This window comes from Apostichopus japonicus, chromosome 11 (assembly GCF_037975245.1).
Source record: "Apostichopus japonicus isolate 1M-3 chromosome 11, ASM3797524v1, whole genome shotgun sequence".
NCBI classification, from domain to species: domain Eukaryota; kingdom Metazoa; phylum Echinodermata; class Holothuroidea; order Aspidochirotida; family Stichopodidae; genus Apostichopus; species Apostichopus japonicus.
Window position 1 is genome coordinate 15,762,201 of NC_092571.1, and position 17,595 is coordinate 15,779,795.

Genomic DNA, 17,595 nt, shown 5'->3' on the forward strand with positions numbered 1-17,595 from the left:
TAGGCCTCAGCTATAGGCCGAGTAGGCAAGATTATGTACTCAATGCCAATCGGAACTGTTATTGTTAAAGGATCCTCGGTCCGAGTATCGTGCATGAAGAGATGCAAACTGCATGTTGTACAGTTTTCACGTACGACGTATTCGTAAGAGATGACACTTGGTAATTTAAGGACATAACATTTGTTTACGTCTCGTAAAAATGTTAGCAAATTAGGCCTAGGCCCTAGGTTCGGTATATAGCAATAAGCACTCCCATGACGTCCCGAGACGAAGGAAGAGATCAGAATATAGTGGCTCATAAATACACAAAGAAATATATAATCAAGTAAACTTGAGTTTGTGACATGTATAGTTATGTATGCTGCATTAACAGGAATAACAGTGATGAGATTTGAATAACTGCACAAGTTTTAGAACAATGTCAAATTGAGCCCCTCGACCCCCTCTCCCCACCTTTTTTTCCCTCTTCCAGATGTACCTTTTGCCAAAGCTTTGGCCCATAAACAGAGAACAAGCAAATTAATTGTCTCATGTTTATCAACACACAGCCCCTGGAGAATTGTATACGGAGAGCAATTTCGACAACCCCCCCCTACATCCTCCCACATCCCACCTTATACTGCAGTTATCTTTACTTAACTTACCACACTGCCACATACACGTTAGTAACATGTAGGAAGTTGTGACAATGAAAGGTGACCTGAGACATTACTAACTACAATGGAACTCAAACAAATGACTTCTTGAGCTACCCTTCTTGAGCTTAGTACGCGCTGCCGTTTTCCCGGGTTAGATAGGGAAATAGGATAAAAAATGTAACCTCATAATATACAGAAGGAAAAAAAAAAAATTTAAAAGGTAGGCCATAATTGAATTTGTACCTGAAGCACGACCTGGCACCCCATGCCTTTCCAAAAGTGACAGTCAAGCTGTGTCCCCAGTACATACTACTGTACTATGCCCCTCCCCTCCCCCTCACGTCTGTGCCACCATTGTGCATACAAAAACTTCACAGCTTACAGGTCATGAGCATTTTACCTCTTCTTTAATTGTTGGTGCCCCTCCTTAAATGGTTGATGCCTCTCCTTAAAGTTTTGGTGCCCCTCCAACTCAGAATTGCACTCAGTGTAACATGTAATCAGAGAGCTGCCTTTGTGTAGCCATGGGTCGGTCACACACATTACATACAACCAGGGTAAAGCTTGAAAAGACCTTTAATAATTCACCTTCCAACACCACCATAATTAAATAATCAAACAAAAAATGTGTTTGTTACTTTCCAGTCCTTTCATCGAATGACAAAGGATATTAATATAGAAATATGATATGTACTTTAAAGTCGTTAACATTTCATTGGTAAGACTAGTATCTTAAAACTATATATCTGTCTAAACTAATGTTGCAAAAAAATCATAAAAATAAACTTCAGATCAGAAATGTATTTGTTGAAACAAATGAAGACTGGCGCAGACACTTTTTTTTTACGGAATCGGAGTTGTCAAGCGTCGGTTAACAAAGCTGCACTTTCTTTTTCACTTTAATTTATTCTTCACCACCTAAGTGTTAAAAAACAGAGGTATCTGGCAGGTGTCTCCGGTGTAGCCTCTGTCACAGCCGTTTTCACAAACTCCGGTCACCGGGTCACAGAGTTCATCAACACAGTTACATGTCAGACTACAGTCAGCTCCAAAGTGTCCTTTCTTACAAGCTGTGGAAAAATCATGTATCAAAAACTTATCACATAGAGCTATATTACTCTTTTGTGATGCTCTGATGATGTCATAACTTAATTATTACTTCAATCCGACCATTTTTTTTGTAATTTGCTGTGCATAGTTGCAATAGGATTGGCTAAAATTGGACTTGCCAGTGTAGATCAACACACCGATTTAAGCTATGTCTCAAATCTCTAGATCAGGGGTGGGCAACCTTTTTGAATGAATGGGCCAGATATAAGGAGTGAAAAATTGACTAGGCTGCACCTAACCAACGACCTGCTATTGATTTCAAACCTTTGATTCCAAGGACTTTCAAGCAATAGGTGTGTGTACTTAATCTGTAATCACAAAAACATAATGTCAATACAGTACAGTTGATAATTAATAGGGATAATAGGCCTACCTGATAGCTTCATTAGTGCCGATAAATTCTAAGCAGCTACAGTAGCTCATTTTTTTGTGATGATGTAAAATAGATTGATTTTTTTTTCTTTTTCATGAGACATCTCACAGGCCGCAAAATAATCACTGGTGGGCCACATGTGGCCCGCGGGCCGTAGGTTGCCCACCCTAGCTCTAGATCAAATTTTATTTGTTCATAGTAGTAACATAACCAAATTACATGCTCCATAGATGAGGTGAAAGTGGAAAGGGGGTAAGAAGGAGAGAAGGAAGAGGAACGAGTGGGGTGGGGCAAAACTGTATAGACATAACTAGAAGGATACCGTTTCTCCCACTTGACAGATAACCCCCCCCCACCCAATTTTTGTTGTTGCAGACTATATGATTTCTCAGAAGTAAAATTTAGTCTCTTTAAGTATTCATTTAAATTTGACCACCAGCAAACTGCATCATTGGTCATGGCTTCTACATCATCTTAATTTTCTTTTTGAATAATGTATCATTATCATAAGCCATTTTGACAGGTGATAAATATTTTAGCATGTTTGCCAAAATATTCTAAAATTAATTGAAACCACAAGCTTGCATACATCATTTACGATGATCCATTCTCAATGACGATGTTATATAAACAAGTATCTCGGAGTCCCTTTGTAGTGTGTGGACTACTATGAATATTCATTGTAACATAATAATCAATGGATTATTGGACGTACTTTTCTCGCAGTTCAGACCCGAAAACCCGCAGCCGCAAGAGCAGCCGTACAATCCTCCGTAACAGAATTGGACACCCTGACACTTTTTCCTCTGAAGTTGACCTCGGCCATACTCAGGAAGGTCCTTGCACAAAATAGGAACACTTTGTCCAAATGAATAAATATCACATTGAACTGAAAAATGATAAAATAATAAAATAATAAAAATTATAAAAAAATTAACCCATCATGCAAGTTATAGAACATACAGAATGTTTGATTCATCGTTAACAAATATCAACAACAGACAGACAGACAGACAGACATGCTAAAATTCTTCTTCTTCCCCCCCCCCCCCCCGCCCTCTTTGAAGACTTAACGTTTTCCTTAGATATTTTGAGAACAGGAAAATACTCTATTTTTTAGTCCACATTTTCCATGTCCCTAACTGACCCCGGGGCTGTAGTCCCAAGAACCCCATGATCAGGCTTGAGCACGAATGGATACCAAGAACCAAAGCTTGTATAAGCCATGCATGCGTTTTTAAGTTGTACTGTCACTTTTTCTAACAGACCTTTGTTGTATTTACAAAAAACAAAATGATGATTCTACTGCAATGTTTACATCCATAATCTTAATTTTCTCGTTCTGAGAAAAGTATACCCGTACTAGCATCATGATTGCAGAGAACTAATTGTTAGCACTGAAATGTATTAATTAGACAGTCGAGGTAGCTATCGGTTTGTGAGTGTTTATAATATAATGCATAAAGCACCCTTAATTAAAGAAAAAAATGTTACTGAAGACTGTTTTCTTTATAAGAATGTGTTTAAAATAGGATGCGGTATATTTAATGATTGACTATTTATAAAAGAAAAACTAGAAAAAGTAATCTGATGCTTTCCCAAATAAACATTTTTGCTATATGAGTAAAATAAAATTCCTTCTAGCATATGTGCAGTTTTAACTTTCACGATATTTTCCTTTCTTCGTTTTCTTCCGCCTTTTATGTAAGCATATTGCTACCACACGAAGAAAAAAATATTAAAATCTTTAGGAGATTACGAAAAGTTTTTGAAGTTTCGAAAAGTGTTTCGTAATTTCATAATTTCGCATTTTTTTTTTTTTTTTCGTATTTGTAATTTCCAATTTGTTTTCTCCCTCGTAATTTCGAATAAGCTCCCATATCTTTTTCAATATCGTTATTTCAAGTAAATTGTTACCATATATAAATTAGCCTTACCTAATTCACAATTTGTACCCATGTAACACGGTGGGCAGGTACACATCCCCGTCTCGACTTCACATACACCGCCATTATAGCAGTCAGGACATGGGTTAGTACAGTCCCCTACTGCATCCTTATACAAGCCACGTGGACAGTCTGTAATTAAAAATCAAAACAAATCATGATGATTGCATTACGTTTAGTTTATGTTTCAATTGAATATATTCTTTTCGTACCTTTAATAGCTTGCTCATATACTTTGTGTTGAAGACTATGCTCATAAAATTTATATTAAAAAGCATGATTTTAATGTAGAAAAATAACGACATTCAGTCATTTAAGAAAATATGCGATTTTGTTCATAAAAGTTCTGAGTGGTTTTGTTTTTACATATCTGTAAAAAATAATGTCAATCCGATGTCGGGAAATGCTGTAAAATACAGCCTAAACTTGTCGATTTAAAAAATATATTTTTTTAGCATTTTGCGAGAAGCGTTCTCTTGATGACATGATCCACATCGACCTGTGACGTCATTATGCTAATAACGTGCACCGAGCTCCGTTTACCTCCATGGTCCAATGGTTTACTGTACTGCAAGATTGATCTTAAAGTCGAAACCACGAGGCTAGCTTGTAAACAACGTGATAGGGCTACATTGTAGTGAGAAATATGTCAGAGTTAGACTGACCACTCGTATGTGTTCAAATGCTGGATTTCTCTCACGCTCAGTGTGACCTTTCTCTTGGATTTATTGTTATACGAACCAAGGAATGTTTATTTCTGACTCATCTAGTGAATAAAAAGGTTTCTACTTTGTTTAATGTGATTTTGGGATTTTTAAACTAGCATATGTTTTGGATTATTATAACTGTTATTATAACGTGAACACGTTCATACTGCATACTGTATCATGCCCGCCAACTATGTGATCTTGTGAATTACCGTGACCGTTGGTTTTTTGGTCAGGTTGCGAAACAGTTATTCCGACATTGGGAAACATTGGACAGAAAATAGCTTTCATAGCCCATATAGCCCATAATTGATGGAATCAGTTCCTTATAATTACTGTTATAGAAGTTAATTTTATCGTTGGGTATACCATTAGGATTTTGCTTGCTTGCTGGATGATCAAAACAACACTTGTGGAGGAGAAATCGTTGCAAATTTCCATCCAACTTTTAAGTACAACATGGCGAGAATATCAAGAAACAATGACATTAATTATCTATTTAGGTCATGAACATTGCGTCTTAAATTAAACTAAAGTAACAGTTATGCGGACATGAAAATCACGTACAGCTTCATATTGAACAGTGCACCCTCAAACTAAAGAGCATCGTAGTGACGTCATTCACTGACCTGAGTGCTGTGTAAGGTCGTTACAGTGTTTCCAAATACCTAATTTCGTATCAATGACGGAGACGAAAAAGCGATGTTTTAATTCCCTTTTTTTAATAACTTCTCGGTGTGTTATTTGAGAAATTAAAAACGTTTGTTGTTTAGTAAATGTAAACCAAACTCTTTGCAAGAATTGGAGTATATTTTATCTCTCATTATTTTTTATTTTAAAAACCATATGCTGCAACGTGATTTCATTGTATTGTACAAGCGAAAATAGTTTAACTTTTATCATTGTGTTGTGCACCCTAGTAGAGGGGGTATGACGACAATTTGATCAGTGGCTTATATCAGCAGAGATAAAGGTGTATCAATTCAGGGAGTTGTTATGGATCCGACATTCATTTTAACAAACACCGGGCGCTGATCCACCGGGGGGGGGGGGGTAGGTGATGTTGGATGGAGAGCGGTGAAGCTCCCCTTTTCAACTTCACTAAAAATTTAAAATTAAGTTTAAGCACAACCTTGCGTTTAGGTCTAATTATATACACACTGATTAATTTGCCTCAGAATGTTGACGTCTAAATTTATGTTTATTCAGGGGTTTTTTTTTGGGGGGGGGGTGAGGGAGAAACCCCAAATCCCTCAGACATAGGAATCGGATTGTACGACCCCAGGTTACACCCCTCCTTTATAAAGTCCTTTATCCATGCACTCTCAATGCCATTAAACATTGATTGATCATAATAATATAAAACAAATTATTGCTGTGAAATTTTAAAGAGATTAACAAAGGAAAACATAAACACTTCAATTATTCGAAAGGCAAAATTAATTAAATAATAATGAAACTTATTCGCGAACCTGACAATATTATTTCGATGATGATTTCCCAGCCAATTTTTCGTCTCAATTTGCCTCAGAATGTTGACGTCTAAATTTATGTTTATTCAGGTTTTTTTTTTTTGGGGGGGGGGGTGAGGGAGAAACCCCAAATCCCTCAGGCATAGGAATCGGATTGAACGACCCCAGGGTTACACCCCTCCTTTATAAAGTCCCATATCTATGCACTCTCAATGCCATTAAACATTAATGGATCATAATAATATAAAACAAATTATTGCTGTAAAATGTTAAAGAGATAAATAAAAAAAAAACATAAACACTTAAATTATTCGAAGGGCAAAAATAATTAAATAATAATAAAAACTTATGCGCGAACCTGACAATATTATTTCGATTATGATTTCCCAGCCAATGCTTCGTCTCAATCGCCGAGATATTTCATAAATAGCTGGTAGATTGTCAGTTCTCCTCAACTTCAAGAAAGCCCGACCACGATTTGAAAACGTCTTTCCATTTCTCTTCCATCTAATTACCTGTCCGAGTGTACCATCGTAAGAAACACCGAAGATCAATTCTTGGTCGAGAAGTTTTGAACCAACTGTCCTAGGATAGACTGTGATCGTATTCGCACCGGTGTAGCTTAATATATCTGAGAAAACACACACACACACACAAACAAGAAGGTTTAAAATCGATTTAATTTATAGGGACCATGTCGATTGTAAATTGAGGTTAGAAGTACTCACAGTAGTTTCATACCTGCATAACGTACTTTTGTCTTGATTTTCCTGCTGGGGTATACGTCATGGATATTAATGTAAAAGATCTGTCTATCTTAATTGTATGATGTAACCGAATATAACTGGACTGTACATCTTATGTGATATTATATAATAGAATGACACGTCCAAAATGATAAAAGTTACAGCAAGATCCCTTTGGATAATTAATGATTATGTCAAACTAACTAAACTGTACATCGTGTAGCTAAAATGACTTGCTTCAACCAAATAAACCGTATATGTCCTATATATGTGATATCCTTTAATATAGGAATGATTTATCCATGAAATAAGCTGTATATCCCATATTATATGATATACTATATCATGACTTCTGGAAGAACATTTTATCAATATATATGTATCGCATTTAATATCCCTTAATTTGAGTGCTACCGTTAAAAATTCATGCATATAATTAAATGATAAATAGCCCGGTGGGACAATTTCATGTCCCGCTTCAATACTTCCGTAATTATAGTGACATGCAGTATATGACCAGTATGAATTTCATATTTTTCTATCAGATAAAGGTTAGGAACTGTTTGTATTGTTCCAGTGATTTAAAGCATGATATGGAAGGACATGTATATAGTGGTATTATAGCATTGGGCGTTGTCCCACCTGGTTGTATAAATCCACCCATATTACCTGATTTGGGATTAACATGCGCGTTGACAGTCCTGACGCGAGTTCCGGAGTCATATGTGAATTTATAAGTACCGAACCGTCTGGCTGGAAGCCGCCTCGGTCGGTCGATGCTTAAATGATAACCGTACGGACTACCGTCTATTGTTAACGGATTCACACTGACCGGTAGTTGCAGTCGTCGGTCGTTTTTACTTAGCTGTAACTGCCAAGAGGGTTCGGTGTTCACTGCGTAAAACTGTAAGGTCTGATAACCCTTCTTACGCAATCTTGGCTGATTGATCACTGTCACAAAATCCACAAAATCTGGAAATTAAATTAAATATATTAATAAATCAACAAATTCACAAACAAGTAAACAAAGCTAACGCATTTTAATAATTTTATTTATTTAAAACCCAGTTTGAAATTTATGTTTTAATTTTCATTATTTCTGTAGCGATTGTGGGTAGAATATAGTAACAGATTCTTTTGTCTCATTCATTTCCTAATGTAAAAGGTCGAGATTGTGAGAAAATAACGCGAAATGCAGCTTAATAAAAGATACTGCATGAGAAGTTGAAAGAGTACTATTTGGCTGACAGGAGAGGGGGTGGGTGTAGGGGAGTGGGAGCGGGGAGGGGAGGGGGAGGGAGGGGAGGGGAGGGAGGACTGAGGGCACTAACGTTTATGGACATGGAATATTTGGCGTTGAAGAGGTACCTCACAATGTTAGCTCAGTTCTTCGTGATAAAATGGATCTCAGTGAATTCTTGACCACAAATTCTAGTTTTGCAATGTTTTCAACAAATGAGTAATTTTTTATGTACACGTTTTCTTAATTTTCAAGAACATGGCACTTTTTTTATTTTTTTATGGATAAAAGTTTAAAAATGGGGTGGGGGTGGGGTGGACGTGCTGTGCCTCCCTTTACCTACCATCATCATAAATTAACACCGTCGATGAGGCCTGGACTGAGCTAACCTCTGTCCTGACGGCTCCAGTAAAATCATTCATATTGACACGAAAACTTTCAACGGATTCTTCAACTTGCATTCCGGTCCCATCGGTGTTTGCCAAAATGGTGATGGTTTGCACCACGGTGGTTGTAGCTATACCGCTAACACTGGCTGTGACACTTATCGTGTTAATTTGCGTATAATCACCCAAATGAATAGCTGTGTCCAGAGTCGATTCTTGAGGATAAATGAGATCTAATTGAAGGAAAAAGTAGATCACAAAATATATACATATTTATAATAAGGGAAATATGAGTGGCTTTCAGACAATCTTTTCAAGAAGAACGAAATAAAAATAGGATTTTACTCTGAATAACTTAAGAATTGGGATGGAAAATTTGGACTTTTGAGGGTTTTCTGGGGATAACCAATCGCAGTTTACAAGTTTAAACTATGAACGATTTACGGCGGCGAATATTTGAAATGTAGATCGCACCTACACCCCTCCCCTTTCCCTACCCAATCGCATCCTCTCTTTCCCTTTCCCTTCCATCCTCTTACGTGCTTCCCCTCCTCTTCATCTTATGTGCTCTTCCTCTTATGTACCCCCCCCCCCCCCTTGTATCCAACGAGGAATAGCAAGACTCTTTTGATTCGAACTGTTGATAGATCGAAATATTCTCAAATGTAAATAAGTACACCTTTATGAGGAATTGAAACATAGCATGTATAACTTACTGATTGTGCCTGTATCTTCGATGGGTGTTGGCATTCCATCGCCGTCAATGAATGCTACCGTTAGAGAAACCGTAGTAGCTACGTCTCCTTCGTTTACTTTGTAAATACTTCTGTCAAAGACAGCTTGTACTAATCCCGCATCTGAAAAAAATTGAATGGATTTATTAAACATGGCGAACGTGGTGATAATATAATCATAGCTGACTGGTGACCAGTATAAAAGGCCCAAATTTTAGCGCGCTAAAATTGCTAAAACCTTTCGCAGGCTTTTATACCAGAGAGTAATATCCATATGTTGAGAAGTACAGTGATATATCTCCATGAGGAAAATGCGTTTATAAAGTTGGCAGATTGAGAATTAGTGACCATTACTTAGCTATCTAGCATATTTAGGATCAAGACTGCATGATAACCTTTAAAGCGTTACATGTGTTTCTGCGAAAGAAATGTAAAGTCACGTGATTTAACGCACGTCACGTCTTGTCAAGTGACGTCATGACATGCTGATGATACATATGTCATGTAATGCATGTCTCATACATACATATATGTCGGACAAGTTGCTGCTAAGACTACAAGGACCTACTGTATGACGTCATTCCATTCAGTATGACAAAACCTAACAACTGAATATTCAATTTACTCCACATCATCTGAAGGAAACAAAAGTAAGACAGGCCTGTGTGGGGGGGGGGGGGCGGGGGGAGGGTTGGGAGAGGCAACAGTCAAGACAAGTTTCAGTGGTGTTGAAATTACCAGCTGAAACGGTATCATGACTGCGTGAAAATCATCAATCAGAAGAATGTTGTCGGCGGTGATCCCCCTCCCCCACCCTGTCCCGTGTCGAGGGCCTGAAGAAGACATGTTGGGTAATAAATAGGCAGACAGGTCCTCCTTTGTATAAGGTGGCAAGGTTACTTAACTTACCGGCAGGTTCGTCAATTATTTGAACAGTAGCGCTAACTCCAGGTGTTATGGCAGGTTGACCAATCACGGACGCCACAGAAACGACTACCAGTTCGGGACCACCGGGTTCAGTGAGGGCGTCATTAATAATTGGGATATCCACCGTGCACGTGTCTGTATTAAATGTTATAGTACAGCTGAAGGTTCCCAACGAGGCAAAGTCAAACCCATCCACGGCGGTTGTAGATGGCTCAAGCTGAAAGGCTGTAGTTAAGTAAAATGTGCGAAGGGAAATGATCTCTCTTTTTTTCTTTTTCTTTTTTAAAAAGGGAGTGATTGATAACAAAAACGGTTGTCAGAGCGTTCCCAGCTCCTGCTACCAAGTATGATTATAGATGAAGGTGATTACATTAGGCTACTCAACATAGATTTAAAATTTTCAATGTACGAAAGATTTAAAGTAATACAGTTAGGAACGTACTGTAGTAACTCATGAAATACTGCTATGACATTTTGAATATATTACGCATATTTTTAGTATAGTGATATACTTAAATAGTAGAAACTTTTCGTATGACATTGATAACATAGCGTACCCAAATAAACTCTAAACTTAATTCAAATTGTAAAGATGCTTGTGGCAAAAAAAAAACCTCTAAGAAAGATCACAAGTATATTAATCCAGATTGGGAGATAAATTGACTTAGAACATGAAAGAAGATTGTATTATCAATGTTATCAAAATGGCAGTTTTACCGTAAGTAGTCAATATATTTTAATGAGCTATTTCCTTACTGATAATGGCGGACTCCAGAACTGGAACGTCGGTCATAGCTTGTAGAGTGAACACTGTATTAACACCTTCCGTGACGGTACCTGTAATCACCTGGACTTCAACATTTACGGCTGAGGGGGGAATTAGATAAGAATGAACAAAATGGATCATTTACCCAAATCGATTTGAGATATACGCTGCTCCACTTGATATTTTCTGAAAAGATGGCAGAGGCACTAGTAGCAATGAAAGGCCATTGTCAATGTGATCACCTCCCTCCCCACCCCTCTCCTCCCTCTCGGTGTTCAGGGTTTATTCGAAACCAGATTCAGCAACTATAACTGTTGAATGTACGTTCATTCATACTTAATAAAGATTCCTAAATCCTATTGGTCCATTCAGGTCAGCTGACCGTGGTTAATCCTGTGAGTAACGCACGGTAAAATTACGGGGCATCACTTTAATAAATCTTTGGTTATATGTAACCAAAAATGTTTTGTTTGATGATTTTTTCCCCCACACAAATGGTAGTGTATGAATGAACGGGGTTAATCAACGGTCTAGCGTGCGCTACTCACATGATTAATGCACTCCGGGTGTTAATGCTATCGCTGGATGCACTCGGGCTCCGCCCTCGTGCATCGCTTGCATTATCCCCCGATCGTGCATTAATCCTGTGAGTAACGCACGCTAGACCGTTGATTAACCCCTTATTTATATCAATATATAAAAATGATATCGTTGCGACAGGAAATAGAGGAGGCTCCAGTCGTGACACATACGTCACCGTGTGACTCCTGCAACGTTGTTTGGTCTTCAAAATATGTAACCTATATATTCGTTCCGGGTCTTTATTGCAGATATCAAAGAGAGAAGAGTAAATATTGACAATCCTGTTCCTCCTCGCCCCCTCCCTCCCTCCCTCCCTCCCTCCCTCCCTCCCTCCCTCCCTCCCTCCCTCCCTCCCTCCCTCCCTCCCTCCCTCCCTCCCTCCCTCCCTCCCTCCCTCCCTCCCTCCCTCCCTCCCTCCCTCCCTCCCTCCCTCCCTCCCTCCCTCCCTCCCTCCCTCCCTCCCTCCCTCCCTCCCTCCCTCCCTCCCTCCCTCCCTCCCTCCCTCCCTCCCTCCCTCCCTCCCTCCCTCCCTCCCTCCCTCCCTCCCTCCCTCCCTCCCTCCCTCCCTCCCTCCCTCCCTCCCTCCCTCCCTCCCTCCCTCCCTCCCTCCCTCCCTCCCTCCCTCCCTCCCTCCCTCCCTCCCTCCCTCCCTCCCTCCCTCCCTCCCTCCCTCCCTCCCTCCCTCCCTCCCTCCCTCCCTCCCTCCCTCCCTCCCTCCCTCCCTCCCTCCCTCCCTCCCTCCCTCCCTCCCTCCCTCCCTCCCTCCCTCCCTCCCTCCCTCCCTCCCTCCCTCCCTCCCTCCCTCCCTCCCTCCCTCCCTCCCTCCCTCCCTCCCTCCCTCCCTCCCTCCCTCCCTCCCTCCCTCCCTCCCTCCCTCCCTCCCTCCCTCCCTCCCTCCCTCCCTCCCTCCCTCCCTCCCTCCCTCCCTCCCTCCCTCCCTCCCTCCCTCCCTCCCTCCCTCCCTCCCTCCCTCCCTCCCTCCCTCCCTCCCACTCACTGCCTCTCGTAGTGCCCTGTAAGTGATGGAAGCTATAATTATTGCTCTAATGACGTCACATACCTTCGTCACATTCTGCTCCTTGGTAACCTTGGTTACAGACACATGTCTTCACACAAACTCCACCATTCACACAGGGAGTTGGACAGGCTGAAAATGGCATGAAAGAAATTGTGCTTATTAACGTCTGTATAAGATTATATATAGAGAACGACTCGCAATGTGAACAAAATGATTTCAAATATCACTTAAATTGCTCAAATATAAAACTATATATATAGGCATGACAAATGATAATTAATGTGCTTCTTACCGGGATCAATCACTCTAACTTCAAACAAAACTCCTCTGCCAACAGTACCGTCGGTTGTCATGGGAACGAACTCCACCTTCATTCGATCATCGGCTCCTAATATCAGTGCATTGATTACATCAAAATTCATCATCGCTCCGCCTGAACTGTATGGTATATTCGTAGCCGATTCGTCCCCGGTAAATCGAAAGATTCTACCGTTAGATCCCCTTTGAAGAAACTGAAACCGATCTCGGTCACCGTCGACATCGAAATCGCGGATAATTAGGTATAATTCACTACCGGTTGGAGCTGTGAACAACCAGTGGCATTCTGCATTGTCGTCGTAAACACCAGGTGCATAGTAACCACCGGTGGCAGCCAGCTGATACGAACCTGCTTCGGTGTAAGAGAGGAATAGTTCGTGCGCGTTTGCGTTGTCAGGGTTACACGTCGTATCGGCCGTTAAAGCGTTGATATCTACAAATCCATCCGCGGTTGCTATGGATAAAGTATAAGAATATACTTAAAAAATTGTTATCGTTTAGGCTTGCTTCCATATCATTGGCTCATGTCGACGTATTAATCATTGAAACCTCCAACACCTTGAGCTCATTCAAAATAAATGAGATTGTACTTACAGGCAAACAATCACAATTTATAAGGTTCGAGTTAAAGATAAGCATGACTTTCAGCTATTCTAATATACGAGCTTTTTTCAACTTGAAAGTGAGTCAAAGTGATAAGGCTGAGTGACGCCACCACCCACCCACCTTGGTCGAGAAGCTTCTTTCACCGAGTGCGTAAGCATTGTAGATTTTTTTTAACCTCACTCTTTTCTAAAACTCAACTCACCCACTCTAACAATTAAAACGACTTTAATCACGACATTAACCGCCATAAACAATGAAAACTGGAATCTGCCAAATAGGTCTATACTGAAATACAAGCTATGCAGACGACACAGCTGTGTCGGCATGCTATGGTAATCTTACCCACAGCACAGGACGCAGTCGGATTGACCAAAGTAGTGGGACAGTCACATGTAGCACTGATGACGCCGTTGTCATTACAAACTACTGTGTCAACTGCAACTGGGAGTTCATAAAATGTATATATTATAATTGCAATTCAAGATGGCTGTAATTCTATATTGCAAATATGAAGAAATAAACCTTGTTTGTATAATATTTGTGCATACCGATAGATTTGATAACTTATTCCTCGTTTTCGGTTAAAAATTTACTTGAATCTTACCGTCAATGATATAAATTACTTTCAAAATGATTGATTTTCATATTCCGTGAAGAAGGTTGGATTTACCAAATATAATAATGATGATGAAAATGTAGGCGAACTCTTCGCTTGTCTCAGTAAAGATGTCAACACGCGCACGCGCAGTAGAAAAATGAAACCGCTCATATTTCACTATGTTCGTTCGGAAGCAATCTTGAGTGAATCTGTTGGGACGTGCAATATAAGGTTGTATGGTTCTGATATGAATGGATTGATACTTAAAAACGAAGGCAGGGATCAAAGACAAGAGAAAAACACCTACATTGGTCTACTCTTACGTTTTCCTTGCCTGTAATTCACCTGCTGTGAATATCGGATAAAAATCATAAGGCTGCGGCCCTGCCATTAGATAGTTTTGAAGTTACTGAATAATATAAATTGTCTTTGATTCATGCTTTCGTTATTCCTTTAACTACAGCATTTAACCAACCGAATATATGATAACGTAATGTATATAATTTCACCGAAATAGAACATAAACACCTCTCGCCAATCGCGAAATTGTTATACTCTGTATCAGTACATCATAAATACCTGTGTATGAGAATTTGATCATGACGCCCTTTTGATGCACAGTCGGGTTATTTGCCCACACTACTTGGATGGACGTAGTCCGTGAGTCGAAATCAGCGGGCGAAGATGTCTTCCTACGAGGAGACAAGAGTCGCAGCAGCTTTATTGCCGCAGGATCCGAGGTATCGTAGATGTACAAGAAATCCTCGAGGCTCTGTTGTTCTACATCAGCGTAATGAACGTAAACGGCAGAATCGGCAGGACTGGTGACGTCACTGACACATTCTTCATTGCTCGTATCGACGTTTGGGAAATTTCTCGTTGCATAAACTGCGATCGGATAAGCGGCCGACAGCACGAAAGATGAAGGGCCGGTAAAATCGTTGCAAATATCTGCGATATGAATAATAAATTACCTCATGAATATACATCTATTAATTCGTTGCACCCTTTGATCACATTGAGACATCATGTTAAATCCATTGGTGAGTGCCTTACCATGAACAAAGAACAGTTTCTCTCATAAATCCTTCACATGAATAATATCAAGCGAAAGTATGGATAATTGGATGATTTGGCTTTAAACTAATCAAAAACCTATCAAGCAGTCCCGTAGACAGGCCGTTCACCGAGGAACCGTAGTCTCCCCTGCAAAGACTACTGTCCCTCTCCCCCCCCCCCCCCACCTTCCCTCCGCCTTTTTTTTAACCATAATAACGTGTAAAACAACTTTACAAGGTACAGGATCAAGCAATGTTAATATGTTGGTGCCCCTCTTAAATTACCCCTGCCTACCCAGTCCCAACCCCCTCCCATCCCTCTTCAAAATGCGGATGCAGATGATATTAATGAGGGGATGTGTACAGTATATAAAATAAAATTAAAAAGAAAGTACCTCTTTCTGATCTATACATGAATCTATGTCTTTTACATCTTTATTTTTAACCAGTATTGGTTATTGAAGGAAAAACACTGTCCTTGTCGCACTATCAGTTCACGCCTCTACCAGAATTTGAACCGCGGCCTTCTCAATCACATTACCACATGAAAGAGAGAGGACCATGCCTCCAATGTTTGATCCACTCTCCGCCTCCTTCCAGTCCTGATAAGAGGGCATGTGTGTGTGTGGCGGTGGTAGGGGGGGGGGGTGATCGGGGTCAACCATAGGGGACCCGGGGAAATATGCGATACAAAATAATGTATTCTAATTTCCGAGGCAACCTTAGAAAGTTGGCCCGGTGGCATGATTGTCCCCCGGGGCTCGACAGGGATCTCGGCGTCGCGGTCCCCACCCCTCCCCTCGTCACGTGACATGTACAAGTGACAAGCAACCTCTTAGAATAAATCAAAGTCATTTTCATACTCACCACTTCTCGCAATTAACACCTCCAGATGAAATCCAGTGGCGGTTGTTGAACCCGCCGCAGAAGTAAACCGGATCACTACTGAAGCTGCTTCCGCTGCAATTAATTTAGTTCTCGGATCAGGGTACGACGTCATAAAGTCTGCAGAATTTCCTATGAAGGCTTGAGTTGGGACTCCACCTGTCACAAATTCTACCTCCAAGGAGTCGGCGGTCTCAGATTCAAAATCGATAAAGTCGACACCGAGTGTATACATTCCACCGGGGTTGGTAACCGTTATAGTCCATTCGCAATTGGATGGTAGTGTTGAACCGTAAATACCGGGATAGTTCGGTGACTTAATGTCAACTTCTTGGCAGGCCATGTTAGAAGCATAGTTAGTTAAATCCATCGTTATGACAGGATCTGTACCGGAATTACAAGGGTCTGCGGACATGTCCACTGGACCTAAAGGAATATATATATATATATATATATATCATAAAACATGACACAAAAATAGCGCGCAAAACGTTTCAAACTCCACACTGAAAACAAGATATTTATAACGGTGCGATGTAGCCGTAGTTTAGCATAACTAACACATTTTGAAAACCTATGCGCACTTTGCCGTCTGTTTCATAAACTCTCGACAACACAGTTTAACCCCAATGTTACAAAAGCCAAGTAGCAACAATGACGTGCCAAGAACTTCAAAGGTGGATGATGGCGCCGGTGGGTCGGGAGGGGGGAGGGGGCAATTTCAAATTCCCGGACTGATTCTCGATATGGGGATGAACCGTATGGTCGGGCTGTAGGCGGATCAAAAATGTTAAGAACGCGGGATATGGCAATTTGGTCTTTTAATGGGACTCCACGAAGGAGGAAGATTTCCCACCGACAGATACTTTCAAAATGTAGACGTCAAATGGTACATACTAGTGGTATATGTATAGATTATATTTTGTGCGAATAAATATTTTTTTAAATTTGAAAAAAAGTGCCCCGACTGAACGATTAGCTCCGGCTGATGAAGGTGGGGGGGGGGGGCATTGTTGCTCCAAGTCGACGCCATAGACGCGGTACAGTAACACCATGTATAATGTTCAGATTATCATGTAGGCTATAATTAATTTAAGCTATGAATATACATAACATGTCAACGTGTCTTCATGACGTTGCACAAAGTATCCGGTTATACATCGTAAAATTGAAAGAAATATAACTAAAACCAAAACTATATGTGTATTTTTAAAATATAATTTTTCGATGGTTATACTGATGCACAGGTAAAAAGAAAGAAGGAATTTTCAATCTATAAATTTACAAGAAGCAACATATAACATAAACCGTACGTATCATACAATTATCATTGCAGTGACGGTTAACTCGGGGCCCGGGCCAAGGGTTAGATGCGGGCCCCCATATGAAATGAGCAACAATTTGCTGGAAGCCAGGGTTATGGAGATGTATACAGTTTAATTAATCCAATGATAGCCAATTATTTACCTCTTCAACGTTAGAACA

General features: G+C 40.2%; 1 protein-coding gene across 1 annotated transcript; it reads right to left on the bottom strand.

Moving 5' to 3' along the window:
* Positions 1 to 487: 487 nt before the first annotated feature.
* LOC139976046 (uncharacterized) lies at positions 488 to 16,808 on the bottom strand. Its single transcript, XM_071984443.1, has 14 exons — positions 16,093 to 16,808; positions 14,747 to 15,118; positions 13,912 to 14,010; positions 12,938 to 13,417; positions 12,688 to 12,774; positions 11,036 to 11,146; positions 10,262 to 10,504; positions 9,335 to 9,475; positions 8,576 to 8,851; positions 7,662 to 7,964; positions 6,605 to 6,877; positions 4,059 to 4,199; positions 2,837 to 3,010; positions 488 to 1,708 (listed from the first exon to the last, which is right to left on the bottom strand). Exons 1-14 carry the CDS (start codon positions 16,523 to 16,525, stop codon positions 1,557 to 1,559), a joined length of 3,285 nt encoding a protein of 1,094 aa, XP_071840544.1. The 5' UTR covers positions 16,526 to 16,808; the 3' UTR covers positions 488 to 1,556.
* Positions 16,809 to 17,595: the final 787 nt, after the last annotated feature.

Excerpts from the sequence above, each read along its gene's own strand:
- LOC139976046 (XM_071984443.1), bottom strand. The coding sequence starts at position 16,525 with ATGTCCGCAGACCCTTGTAATTCCGGTACAGATCCTGTCATAACGATG. Across the intron at positions 10,505-11,035 it reads TCTGGAGTCCGCCATTATCA|CCTTTCAGCTTGAGCCATCT; the intron begins GTAAGGAAATAG and ends ACTTAACTACAG. Across the intron at positions 4,200-6,604 it reads AATCGAAATAATATTGTCAG|ACTGTCCACGTGGCTTGTAT; the intron begins GTTCGCGCATAA and ends TTTTAATTACAG.